We start from the raw sequence: 10,836 nt of genomic DNA, 5'->3' as shown, positions 1-10,836 counted from the left end.
GCAAGTATGATTCTGCTCAAGTGTGTTTGATAAAACGCTGAAACCCTACCACCTGCATAGTCATTACTTGGCTGCAAGAAACAGTTAAACAGTACTAAAAGAATCCCTGGACTTTTTACTTGTCTTTGAGTCATTACTCCTGACTCACAGAGCTAACTAGTCTGTGTTAAACATGGGTGGCCAGACTTGCTTTGTCCTCACCACAGCTTTTTTTTCTTTCTTTTTTTTTTCCAGAGATCACCACAGTTCTCCAGCACTCACTTTGTGAAAAATGTTTGTATTTATGTCACCAAAAAGCCTGCTAAATATGCAGTTTGTCAAACAGCTACACGCCAAATGATTATTTTTTCAATGTGCCATTTCTCCTGAGGTTTTAATAACTGGGCAATCATTCAAGAGTACAAGCGTAATCCTCATCAGTTCACAGGAACCTCTCAGCCCTTCAGCAAGCTTCCTGTGCTTTTGTGATACTGCCAGGACACATTGCTGGGAACAAACAGTAATGCCCGCAGGAAGATTTTAAGTAGTTTATTAACTTGTTAGGGTCTTTTTTAAAGTTTAACATTACACTTTGCACCTATGAAGCATTGTAGAAAAAATACAGCTGTCTGATGTAATTTGTTTATTCTGTAGCTACTCCCATTTAGGAAATCAAAGTCATTCTGAATAATGTAGATGATCCACTATGACTAACTGCATTGCACAAGAAATTATATATTTTAATCAGTAACTCTGGCTGAAATTAAGGTTTTTCAAGTATATTTTTGGGATTATGATAAATAAAATCAGAATAAAAATCTAAGGAAAGAGTTCAAAGTCATGTAAACTGTGCACAAACACCTGAATCTTGATACTTGTCTTGAAGTAGTGGTTTCAGGGTAAAGAATGAAAAAAAAAATAATCGTGACTATAGCTGTTGGGAACAAAGCACAGCGTGCTGTGTGATAGTGATATTATATAAAATGAAATATTACTTGTCTTTTTCTGCTTAAGCCTGCGCAGGATTACAAACTTGCTTGCAAAATCTAACAAGCACGTTGCGTTAGGTTTCCTTCAGTGCCAAAACCTTTATTCTGATATAATAGCGAAAATTGCCCTCGATCCCTTGAACCCCTGCAGTGACCTTTAGCGGTCCCTGAACTCTCTTTGAAAGACCACAAAGGCGCACACACAGCCACACGTACACCCTGTGAATAGATTCGGGGTTTGTACGTGGGGTTTATAGGGAGGAGGGGATGGCGCATGCCCCGCATAGTAAAGAAAAAAAAATCTCAACAAAGTGGGTGGGAACTTCAAGTTGTCTTTTTTTTTTTTTTTTTTTGGAGGTGGGGTGGCTTTCCTTTTAAGAGACAGATGGATGTAACGGCCAATGAGTGCTCAGTAGTGCTCTGCAGCGACCAACCAAATCATCCCCCATTGGAATTACATGCCGCACGAGATAGTTGCACAGGTTGAGTAGTTGTGTTGTCACTTTGCAGACAAGGGAAACAAGCAGCAATGTGACAGAGGACCGCACATACTCTGCTGTTGTGCTTTTCACTCTGCAGCATGAAGGATAATACGGAATTCAATATAATGCGTTAATCTGCAAAGCTCACTTAACACGCTCTTTTTTCCTCTCTCGAAAGTAAGCTGTGAGGCAACAAACATCATGGTCAACATCACAAAAGAAAGCTCGAGTAGTTTCTCCATCAAGAGGCCCGATCACAGCTTTGGATCATCAGTGTGGATGCACTGAGCGTACTCAGTGAGAAAGCCTGTAAGAGCTGCAGTGAACGACGGGGGGAAAAGAAAAAGCAGAGCCGAGTGTTTTCATAAGCTGCGGCGGGCTGTGGGAGCGAAGTGGGGGGATGTCGAGCCGAAGTGGAGGAGCACCTCGGGGGTGCAGCAACCCCAGCCTGCAGCCCCTTAGAGCCACAGTCCCATACCAACTCCAGAGGGGCTCAGCTCTCCTCAGTAGAGAGGTCAAGACGGGTAAATACACACTCAGGAGGAGGGGGCTTAAATCTGCATTCACTTCCATGTGGCCCTGAGCTAAAAAGTTTGCTATCACTTTATCATCATTATGCCTTAGAAATGTCATCCAGTAGGGCAAAGGGTTAATGTTTGGTGGTTGTGATATATAGTGTATTTTATTTAAGCAAAAAATGTTGACTTCCTATCACAAAGGGAAACTGAGCCAGAATGATTCATCATTAAACATGAATTGCTGGTTGATTAACCAAAAATGATCCTTCAAATGTTTTCATAATGGGTGAATTAAGTTGTTTTTGTCTTATCATTGAAAACTTAATATTATTCTATTTTGAAAAACTGGTCAGACAAAACTGTGTATCTGTGATGGGGACCTTATTTGTTATTTTCCAACATGTTTAATTTAAAGAAAAAAAAAAACATAATTTAAAAAACATTCCTGAAAATGTTCTGCAGATTAATCAGTTATGCACCACTGTAAAAGTTCTTCCAGAAGTCTCTAGAACTGCTTATTGTAGCCTCAGAGAAAAGCATGCATTATCAGGACCAAGTGGTTACAAATTAAACAAATCATGAGCTACAGCACACTTAAGAAAATCAGAAAGAATATTTAAAAAGTAAATAAAAGAGAAGATTGTGCTCATCATCCAAAGTGAGGGTATGAAGTGTTGCATTGTGCATAACTATTCACAAGCCATTTTACTTGGTTTGTGCTCTAAAGTGTACAATTCCAACATGCTAAGTCAACAATGAAGGCTGCTCGCCCTGAAACATAACACTGTTCTCATAATGTTATTTAGACACTCAGCTGCCCCTTAGCACTCTGACCTGTGGGATTCCTGCTGCATGCTTCATGCTAACACAGCAGCAGCTTTAAAGACCTCTTTGTTTTCCTCTGAGTACTTGTTCTTTAACTGTATCCACAAAACTCACATCTGCATGTTATTTATATGTCCTGTCTGCCCTGCAGCCAGGGCTGATGACAACATGCTGTTGGTGTGCTTTTGGATTAGCTGTAAATGTGCTAGTTGGCTGTGGTGAGTGTTGCCAGTGTTGTGTAGCTGGATGGCTTTGCTCCAGGTCAAAAGCATGGTCCACACCTGCCGGAGATACAAAGTGCTGCCAACACGCACACATACACACTTGTTACACTCGCGCAGCTCTGCACTCTGCACGCTTATGAAAGGGACGAAGGCTGTGAGCGGTGTTGTGAACAACTGCCACGGGGGTTAAATAGTTATTTACACATGCATGCCCAGTGCAGTGTCTTACTATGACTGCTATGACTGCTAAATATGATTACGCAGACAGGAGTTCAGTTTTTCAAGACAGAAACAGTTCTGACATGTACTGAGTGGAAGCTTATACACAGTCTCAACATGCTCACTGGCTTCTTTGTATTTTTTCTGTTCCCAAAGCAGACAGAAACACGGCCCGTCCACCCAAACCCACCATCCGACGTACTCTTTCTTTGGACGCAATTGTCGGACCCTATCTGCAGGGACAGTGGCCCAGAGAGGCAGAGGGGACAGTAGTTAGCTGTGTCAATGATAAAGCCACACAGGTAACAATTAACTGTAACACTCCCAAATCTGTTTAGAAAGTTTGATGTAGTTACTGTAGCCAAATGAACCTGGTGTAGATGAATGCCAGTTTATTCTGTGTCAGTGCTTCTGTTGGTGCAGGAACACATTTCCCATAAAACCTGTTGCTTCATGTTGCAGAAAAGACAAACTTGTATCTGCTGTGCTTCTCCTGTAAGTTAACGATTTCTATAGAGGACAAGATATCTGATGTTAGCTCCGCAGGTGTCTGGTGGTTGCAGTTTGACGCGGCCGGTGGAAGGCAGCCAACTGGAAATACACGTTTTTGTTCTTCTTTAAAAAAAAAAAAAATCTGCTTCTCTTCCCTCGCCCCCCCTTGACTGTATCTGCTCGTAACTAGTGCACAAAGCCTGGAGTAACATCACCAAGCTCTGCAAGCTTCTTCTTTGCTCCTGACACAGTTTAAACCCGAACGAACCCCCTTTTCCTCCATTGTGAGAAGCAGGCCCCTCCTGACCTCATTATACAGACACCCCATCCCCCAGTGCTCCCCACAACCACACTCACGTTCAGCACCGCCCCACCCAGCACCTCCTTCTGCCATAGTTTCTCTGCATTATGTCAGATGATACAACTAGTTGTTTGCTGTTATTGCATTCTTTACTATGCCTACTACTGCGCTTTTTTTTTTCTGTGATCCAGTCGTTGTTGGATTAATCAGTGTATCAAAAGGAAATAAGCACCAATTTTGGTAATCAATTAAATGTTTAAGCCTGCTTGCAGCTCTTTAAGTTTGTTGGCTTGTGTTTGAGTTAAATTCTAACATTCTCACAGTGATTATATTACCATGCTCATGGTCACCATTGGTTTAACATTTCACTAATTAGCACAAAGCTGGAGTTGATGGGAATCTCATCAGTTTTGCAGAGATTTGGCCGTGTCTTCTTCATTCAGCTGTTCCCTTTAGGGGTCACCATAGCTCATGTGCCTCCATCTCACCCTATCCCTGGCATCATCCTCTGTCACTCCAACCCTCTGCGTGCACTTCCTTCACTATATCCATGAACCTCCTCTGTGGTCTTCCTCTTTTAGCAGCTCCATTTTCAACATCCTTTGTGCAATATATCCATTATCCCCTCCTCTGCACATCTCAGCCTTGGATCTCTAACTTTGTCTTCAAACAGCTTCAACCTGACCTGTCCCTCTGATGTGTATGTATGTATATATGTGTCTTTTTTGTTTTGATCTTTTATGAATAAATGTATAGAATCATACCAAAATCTAAAGGAAATAAGCATTATTTTACCCCCCTTTTATTTTTTTTTTTAAAGCAATACCAAAGGCACTAAAGAGTTGTCCAAGCTGGAAACATTAGCCACGTAGACCAAATGCTCTGCTACCTTGGGGTCTTTTTATAGGTTTGTGTCCCATGATCCCCTGTTCATGTTTTAGGGAGGGTGGGGTTTTTGGTGTTGGATGGTGGGGTGGGGGGTAGGGGGTTGGTAGCTGTAACTCTACACCAATGTCACTCTATGACTGACTCATGCTGCATTTGGACTTATTTAGCCTGGCGACAGACTATGTATGAGTCGACTGAACAGAAGATGATGTTGGTGTTTTTTGACACGCAGTAATGGCACCGGTATGGCTTCCCTGAGTTGTGAGGCCGATACTTAAAGAGCACCTTGTGTTTTGGGGACAGAACGCCACAATGTAATCATGGTGCATGGTTGGCTACGGCTGGCTTATGAATAGAGTGGACACCAGGGAGTGGATCAGATTCTCTGAAAGTGTGTGAAGCAGTTGTCTCTAAGCGTGGAGGCACCAGAACCTCAAGTATCGGATCCCGCTGCTTAAGTCAACCAGTGTGATGATGAATGGCCAGTCTACTGCTTACAACCAACAGTCAGCAGCAAACAACCCAGCTGCCACTGGTAGAAGATCAAGAGTCAATGTGAAGAAACTGGTACGGCTATTGTAGTGAAAAAGGATGTTATGGAGTTGTGTTTGACAAAAGAAGAAGTGCACTAAAAAGTCTGCTTGTTGGCTGTTTTTTTGTTTTTCCTCAACACTATGTGACTTTGTGAATAACAACAAATAGCTTATTTGTGTGTGTAAGTGCACTGAGGTGTTGAATGCACTGTATTTATAGTCTTTACATTGATGTGGTTTGGATGTTTTTAATGTGTGTGTAAGCTAGGCTGTTTTGCAGCTCATAGTGGTTTCTTGTCACCTTCCTCTGTACAGCTGTTGTGGGGCAGGTGTGCAAGACAGCTGTGGGGTTCAACTTAAGCGTGTGCTCACAAGATATAGTGTTGATTGGAGCTTGCTGGGTTTGGCAAAAATGGAGTGTGTCTCCAAAAGGTCAGCCCTTTTGACAGCCAGAATTACTGCCAATTAGGCCATTTTCTACCAGAGCCCCTCAACAGTATGACAGGCAAAACACTGGATGCCTTATTTACCTTGATAGATCCCCCCCCCACTATTTTTTTTTTTTTAATAAAGACTCCAAGTTCCTGGGCAGAGGAGACCCGGGGAAGGCGAAGTGTTGGAGGACACAAGCGCTCAGCTTCTTGGGGCAGTGCAGAGCACCTAAGGGAGGCAAGTATTATATACACTAAGGCAGTTAATTAATCATTTCTTCTGTTTCTCTCACATACCCACGCTCTTTAGTCTGTGGGCTCCCACTGATATCCTGAAACAAAAGGGTTCCTTTAAGGCAAAGTTTGAACCTTGCCCTTGAATGAATCATAATGACTTCTGAGCCGTTTTTCTCTCCACTCTGCCCTCAGGTGGCTAAGCTCAGACACCAGTTGCAAAAGCGCTCCCGCCATGCCCCTCCTTCAGCAGGATGCGAGTTCCCCCACCACCCTGTGCCAGCAGGTCATGCAGCAGGCATCACTCAGGTAGCCTTTTTTTTTCCCCAGTTAGGACAGTTAAAGGCGCATTAAACAAAATTTTCATGATTGCTCCCAATGCTAGGCTGTCTTCCACAGGCAGACTAGGATGAGCTTAGTAACAGGGATGTAAAAAAAACACTCTTTTTTTAGTACTGGCTGTCATCAAGTCTGCTGTGCTACTGCCATGCTGCCTCTGAAAGACAATTTGAAACCAGCATATGATACTGTACTATTCACATATACTATAAACATTACACTTGTGAAGGACCAGACAATCAGGCACAGGCTCCCTCAAAATGTCTGTATTTTACTTGTTTCTTCTCAGACGATGCCCCTGGTGCCGCTGAACAGACTTGCTCCACGGCTGCGACGGAGCGTTGAAGGCCTCAACTTAGAGCTGGAGGAAGTGTTTGTGTGTGAAAAACAAGATGATCAGCATGAGGTTAGGCCACTGAACTATGCTTAAAACCTAGAGCTGCTAGATTAGTAAAAGGCTATAAGAACGACCAGTATCAACCAATTTAAAATCATCAAAATTTCCCTGTGTCATATACGCTCACCGGACACTTCATTAGGTACACCTTGCTAGTACCAGGTTGGACCCCCTTTTGCCTTCAGAACTAGTTTAATTCTTCATGGCATAGATTTAACAAGGTGCTGGAAACATTCCTCAGAGATTTTTGGTCCATGCTGACATGATAACATCACACAGTTGCAGATTTGTCAGCTGTGCATCCATGATGTGGATCTCCCTTTTCACCACACCCCAAAGGCGCTCTGTTGGATTGAGATCTGGAGACTGTGGAAGCCTTTTGAGTTCAGTGAACTCATTGTGAAGTTTAAGAAACCAGTTTGACATGACTTGAGCTTTGCGACATGGTATGTAGTCTTGCTGAAAGCAGCATTCAGACGATGGGTACATTGTAGTCATAAAGGGATGGACATGATCAGCCACAATACTCGGGTAGGCTGTGGCATTTAAACAGTGCTTGGCTGGTACTAAGGGCCCCAAAGTGTGCCAAAAAAAACCCTCCCCCACTATTTCACCAACAACAACAACAACCAGCCTTTCATGTTTTTTATGCCAGATTCTGATCCTACCACTTCAGTGCCACAGCAGGAATCAAGACTCAACAGACCAACATTTTTCCAATTTCCTATTTTATAGTTTTTGTGAGCCTGTGTAAATTATAGCCTCACTTTGCTGCTCTTAGTTGTCAGGAGTGGCACCCATTGAGGTATTCTGCTGCTGTAGCCCATCTGCTTCAAGGTTCAACGTGCTGTGTGCCCAGAAGTGCTCTTCTGCATCCCTTGGTTGTAATGAATTGTTATTTGAATTACTGTTGCCTTCCAATCAGCTCAGAGCAGTCTGGCAATTCTCCTCTGACCTCTGGCATCATCAGGGGATTTTTTGTCCAGAAAGCTGCCACTAATTGGATATTTCTGTTTCAAACCATTCTGTGTAAAACATAGAGATGGTTGTGTGCGAAAATCCCAGTAGATCAGCAGATTTTGAAATGTTCAGATCAACCTGTCTGGCATCTTTCTCCTCATTCTGATACTGGTTGAACAGGTTGTGTTCACCATGTCTGGATGCCTAAATGAATTGAGGTTCTGCCATGTGATTGGCTGATAAGATGTTTGCGTTGAGTCCAGTGAGAATGTATTTCATGCATTTAAAGTTGTGATAAACTTTCAGTTTAATAGTTCAAAGGTTAGGGAGGCCATTTGATCCATTAATGTGTAAACAAGTTTTATCATAATTATTATACTAAAATAGCAAACTAATTATGCTTTCAATAACTGTTATTACTGTTTTGATATTGATGTCAGTGTTATTGGGGGTAAATTTTCATTCATTTTCTCTGAATTTTCCAGATTCTGGATATCCCAGATGGCCACAGGGCTCCTGTCCCTGCCCAGAGATGCAGCAGTGGTTCTCAGAGTGAGCCGTCACCGGGGCCACTGGATCCTTCCCTCCTCTCTCCTTCTCAGTCCCCTTGTACTCTTGATCCATCACTTTTGTCACCTTCAGATTCACCTTGTCCTTTGAATCCATCACTTTTATCTCCAACCCAGTCTCCCTGCACCATGGGAGAGCCAGGTTAGTTACTGCTTTATTAAACCACAGCGAGTCATATAAACTGAAAAATATTTGTACATGCAGAGGTATTATTAGTAAAGGATATTTCTGTCTTTTGGTGCAGAGCCTGTGGACTATGAGACTTTGTGTCCCTCTCCATCAGCTTCGCTTCCTTCATTTGCACTGGATCCTCCTCTGCTGCAGCCCTGCTCCTCTTCCCCTCGTCCCAACAAAACCTATTCCTTTCAGCGTGAACCACCAGAAGGCTGTGAGCGAGTTCGAGTGTGTGAGGAAGCAGTGTAAGTAGACCAAAACATTATGCATAGATCATATCATGCAATTATTTCCTAATCTCTCACAAATTTATTTTCATACCCAACTAAACCCCTCCCACAAGTACCAACAGAGCATAACAGGATGTCATTAGCACTTCAAATCAAGCTTAGATCAAAAGAAGGCGGCACACCATGTAAACTTGTAGCCAGTTGTGTAGAGTAGGGTAGCGAAAGATTTTTTAGTGTGTAAATCTATCATTTACATGTATTTTGTAACTGCTTGCTAAACATGTGCACTACAAATGTCAACCACTTTGATGATATTTACAATATTCACAAGCTAGTGTGTACCTCGTGGCAGTCCCAAGCCTGGATAAATGAGGGGGTTGCATCAGGAAGCACATCTAGCATAAAAATCTGTGCCTTATCAAACATGCGGATCCATGCACCATGGTGACCCCTTGGGAAATAAGGGAGCAGCTAATTTACATGCTTAGGAAGCTGTTTAATGTGTACACGTATGAAGAAATTGCAGCTTAAATTGGTCTTCTCAAAATATCAGTGGATGCTCAAAAAAACTTTAATATATTTGTGAGTTATTTTTCACTAAATGATTAGATAGAATTGATGGTTTGTGGAAATTGCTGTCATGCTGTTATAAACATCTAAACTTGATATAAGGCTGCTACATGGCACTACAGACTCTTCCCATCTCTCTACATAAAGGTCTGCCTATCAGGACGAGTCTCTCCTCCAGCCATCCTGCCCTGACCCCAATAAAGTCAACTTTACCCCTCACGGAGGCTCAGCTTTCTGCCCTGTCAGTCTTCTGAAGCCCCTGCTCCCCTCCATGGACCTCCTCTTTCGTGGCCTCTCAGTGTCTCCTGTCACTGGCTGCTCAGGTCAGGCCTCTCCTACCAGGCACCTGGGCATGCAGTAGGTGGATATTTGAGCAGAATCTCTCAGGACTGAACCAGATTGCACTGCCAGGACAAGGAGAAACTGGATGATTTTTTTTTTTTTTTTTTAATGCATCATGACAATGGACAGTGTCTCATCACTGCTGTAACATGCAGGATCACTGTGGTCAAAATAACCTTATGACTGTGAGGATTTGTTGCTGTAATACTTTAGCACCACTGTGGCCCTAATTCTGGCTGCTCTCTCACTCTATTTTTTTCTACCTGCAGGAAGCTTTGATTCAGCTGGTATTTACCTCATCAGCAATTAAACTGTACTAAAATTCTCCTATACGTGGCATGAATTAGACTGCAGGACTTGTGGAAATGCTTGAAAAGCTTTATAAATACTTGCATTTATGAAATCATTCTTTTGGATAAAAACTGTTTTAGTTAGAATGCTGTTAATTTTTCATCTTGAAACGTGAATTCACTGTCAAAAACTCAAGCACTTAGAACACACACTGTTACAAGTATTGCCTTCTTTCTGTCCTAACTATTGATGGGTATTCTAGTAGAGTATTGTTGAGTTTAGATAAACATTTGTGTGGGTTAACTGATGAAAAACAAAATGTTACTTTTTTTTGTTGATAGAAATCAGTTTGAAATATTTTTGGCCTATAGTTTACAATGGCCTACTTTTCTACAGATGTTTCTAGGAAGATGTGTATTTTTTGTCTTTATAAGAAGCAGGCAATGCTGCTTGTGTTTTCACTATTCTGACTTGTGTTTTATAAGCAGAAATTTTATAGCTTTATTTGTCCACAGGAGGCATTGTTGTTTTAACCAAACTGTTTTAAATAATTAGAGCAGGACACTCTGTCAGTTTGAGCCTTTTTGGACTCTGCAGCTTAGACCACAAAGTGTTAATGGGGAGCTTGACTATCCTTTGTTTGTTATTATTCAGATGTATTTTTCATCATAAGAAATTACCTACAGGATAAATAATGAGCAGATGGCAATGAAGAATTGGTGTAAGCTCTGCTTTCTCACACCTTTTTTGGTGGTGTTTTAAGGTGATAATAGTTAAAAATGTTACGCGTGCTGTTGCCTGTACGGAAAACAATAAAATTAAATATTTTGTGGGCGTTCAAATGCCTT

General features: G+C 42.0%; 1 protein-coding gene across 3 annotated transcripts; it reads left to right on the top strand.

Moving 5' to 3' along the window:
* The first annotated feature begins 1,471 nt into the window (after positions 1-1,471).
* fam117aa (family with sequence similarity 117 member Aa) lies at positions 1,472-10,791 on the top strand. 3 transcript variants are annotated; one of them, XM_030736273.1, is made up of 8 exons: positions 1,472-1,974; positions 3,396-3,538; positions 6,024-6,119; positions 6,311-6,424; positions 6,744-6,860; positions 8,297-8,522; positions 8,626-8,800; positions 9,503-10,791. In XM_030736273.1, exons 1-8 carry the CDS (start codon positions 1,851-1,853, stop codon positions 9,714-9,716), a joined length of 1,209 nt encoding a protein of 402 aa, XP_030592133.1. In that variant the 5' UTR covers positions 1,472-1,850; the 3' UTR covers positions 9,717-10,791. The 3 variants fall into 3 exon arrangements, with proteins under 3 accessions (XP_030592133.1, XP_030592134.1, XP_030592132.1); XM_030736274.1 differs by having other exon boundaries at positions 3,393-3,538; positions 8,665-8,800; XM_030736272.1 differs by having other exon boundaries at positions 3,393-3,538.
* Positions 10,792-10,836: the final 45 nt, after the last annotated feature.

This window comes from Archocentrus centrarchus, chromosome 8, assembly GCF_007364275.1.
Source record: "Archocentrus centrarchus isolate MPI-CPG fArcCen1 chromosome 8, fArcCen1, whole genome shotgun sequence".
Lineage (NCBI taxonomy): Eukaryota > Metazoa > Chordata > Actinopteri > Cichliformes > Cichlidae > Archocentrus > Archocentrus centrarchus.
Note: the sequence above shows the minus strand (reverse complement) of the source record. Positions and strands in the feature narration are given on the sequence as shown.

Excerpts from the sequence above, each read along its gene's own strand:
- fam117aa (XM_030736272.1), top strand. The coding sequence starts at position 1,851 with ATGTCGAGCCGAAGTGGAGGAGCACCTCGGGGGTGCAGCAACCCCAGC. Across the intron at positions 6,861-8,296 it reads AACAAGATGATCAGCATGAG|ATTCTGGATATCCCAGATGG; the intron begins GTTAGGCCACTG and ends TGAATTTTCCAG. Across the intron at positions 8,523-8,625 it reads CTGCACCATGGGAGAGCCAG|AGCCTGTGGACTATGAGACT; the intron begins GTTAGTTACTGC and ends CTTTTGGTGCAG.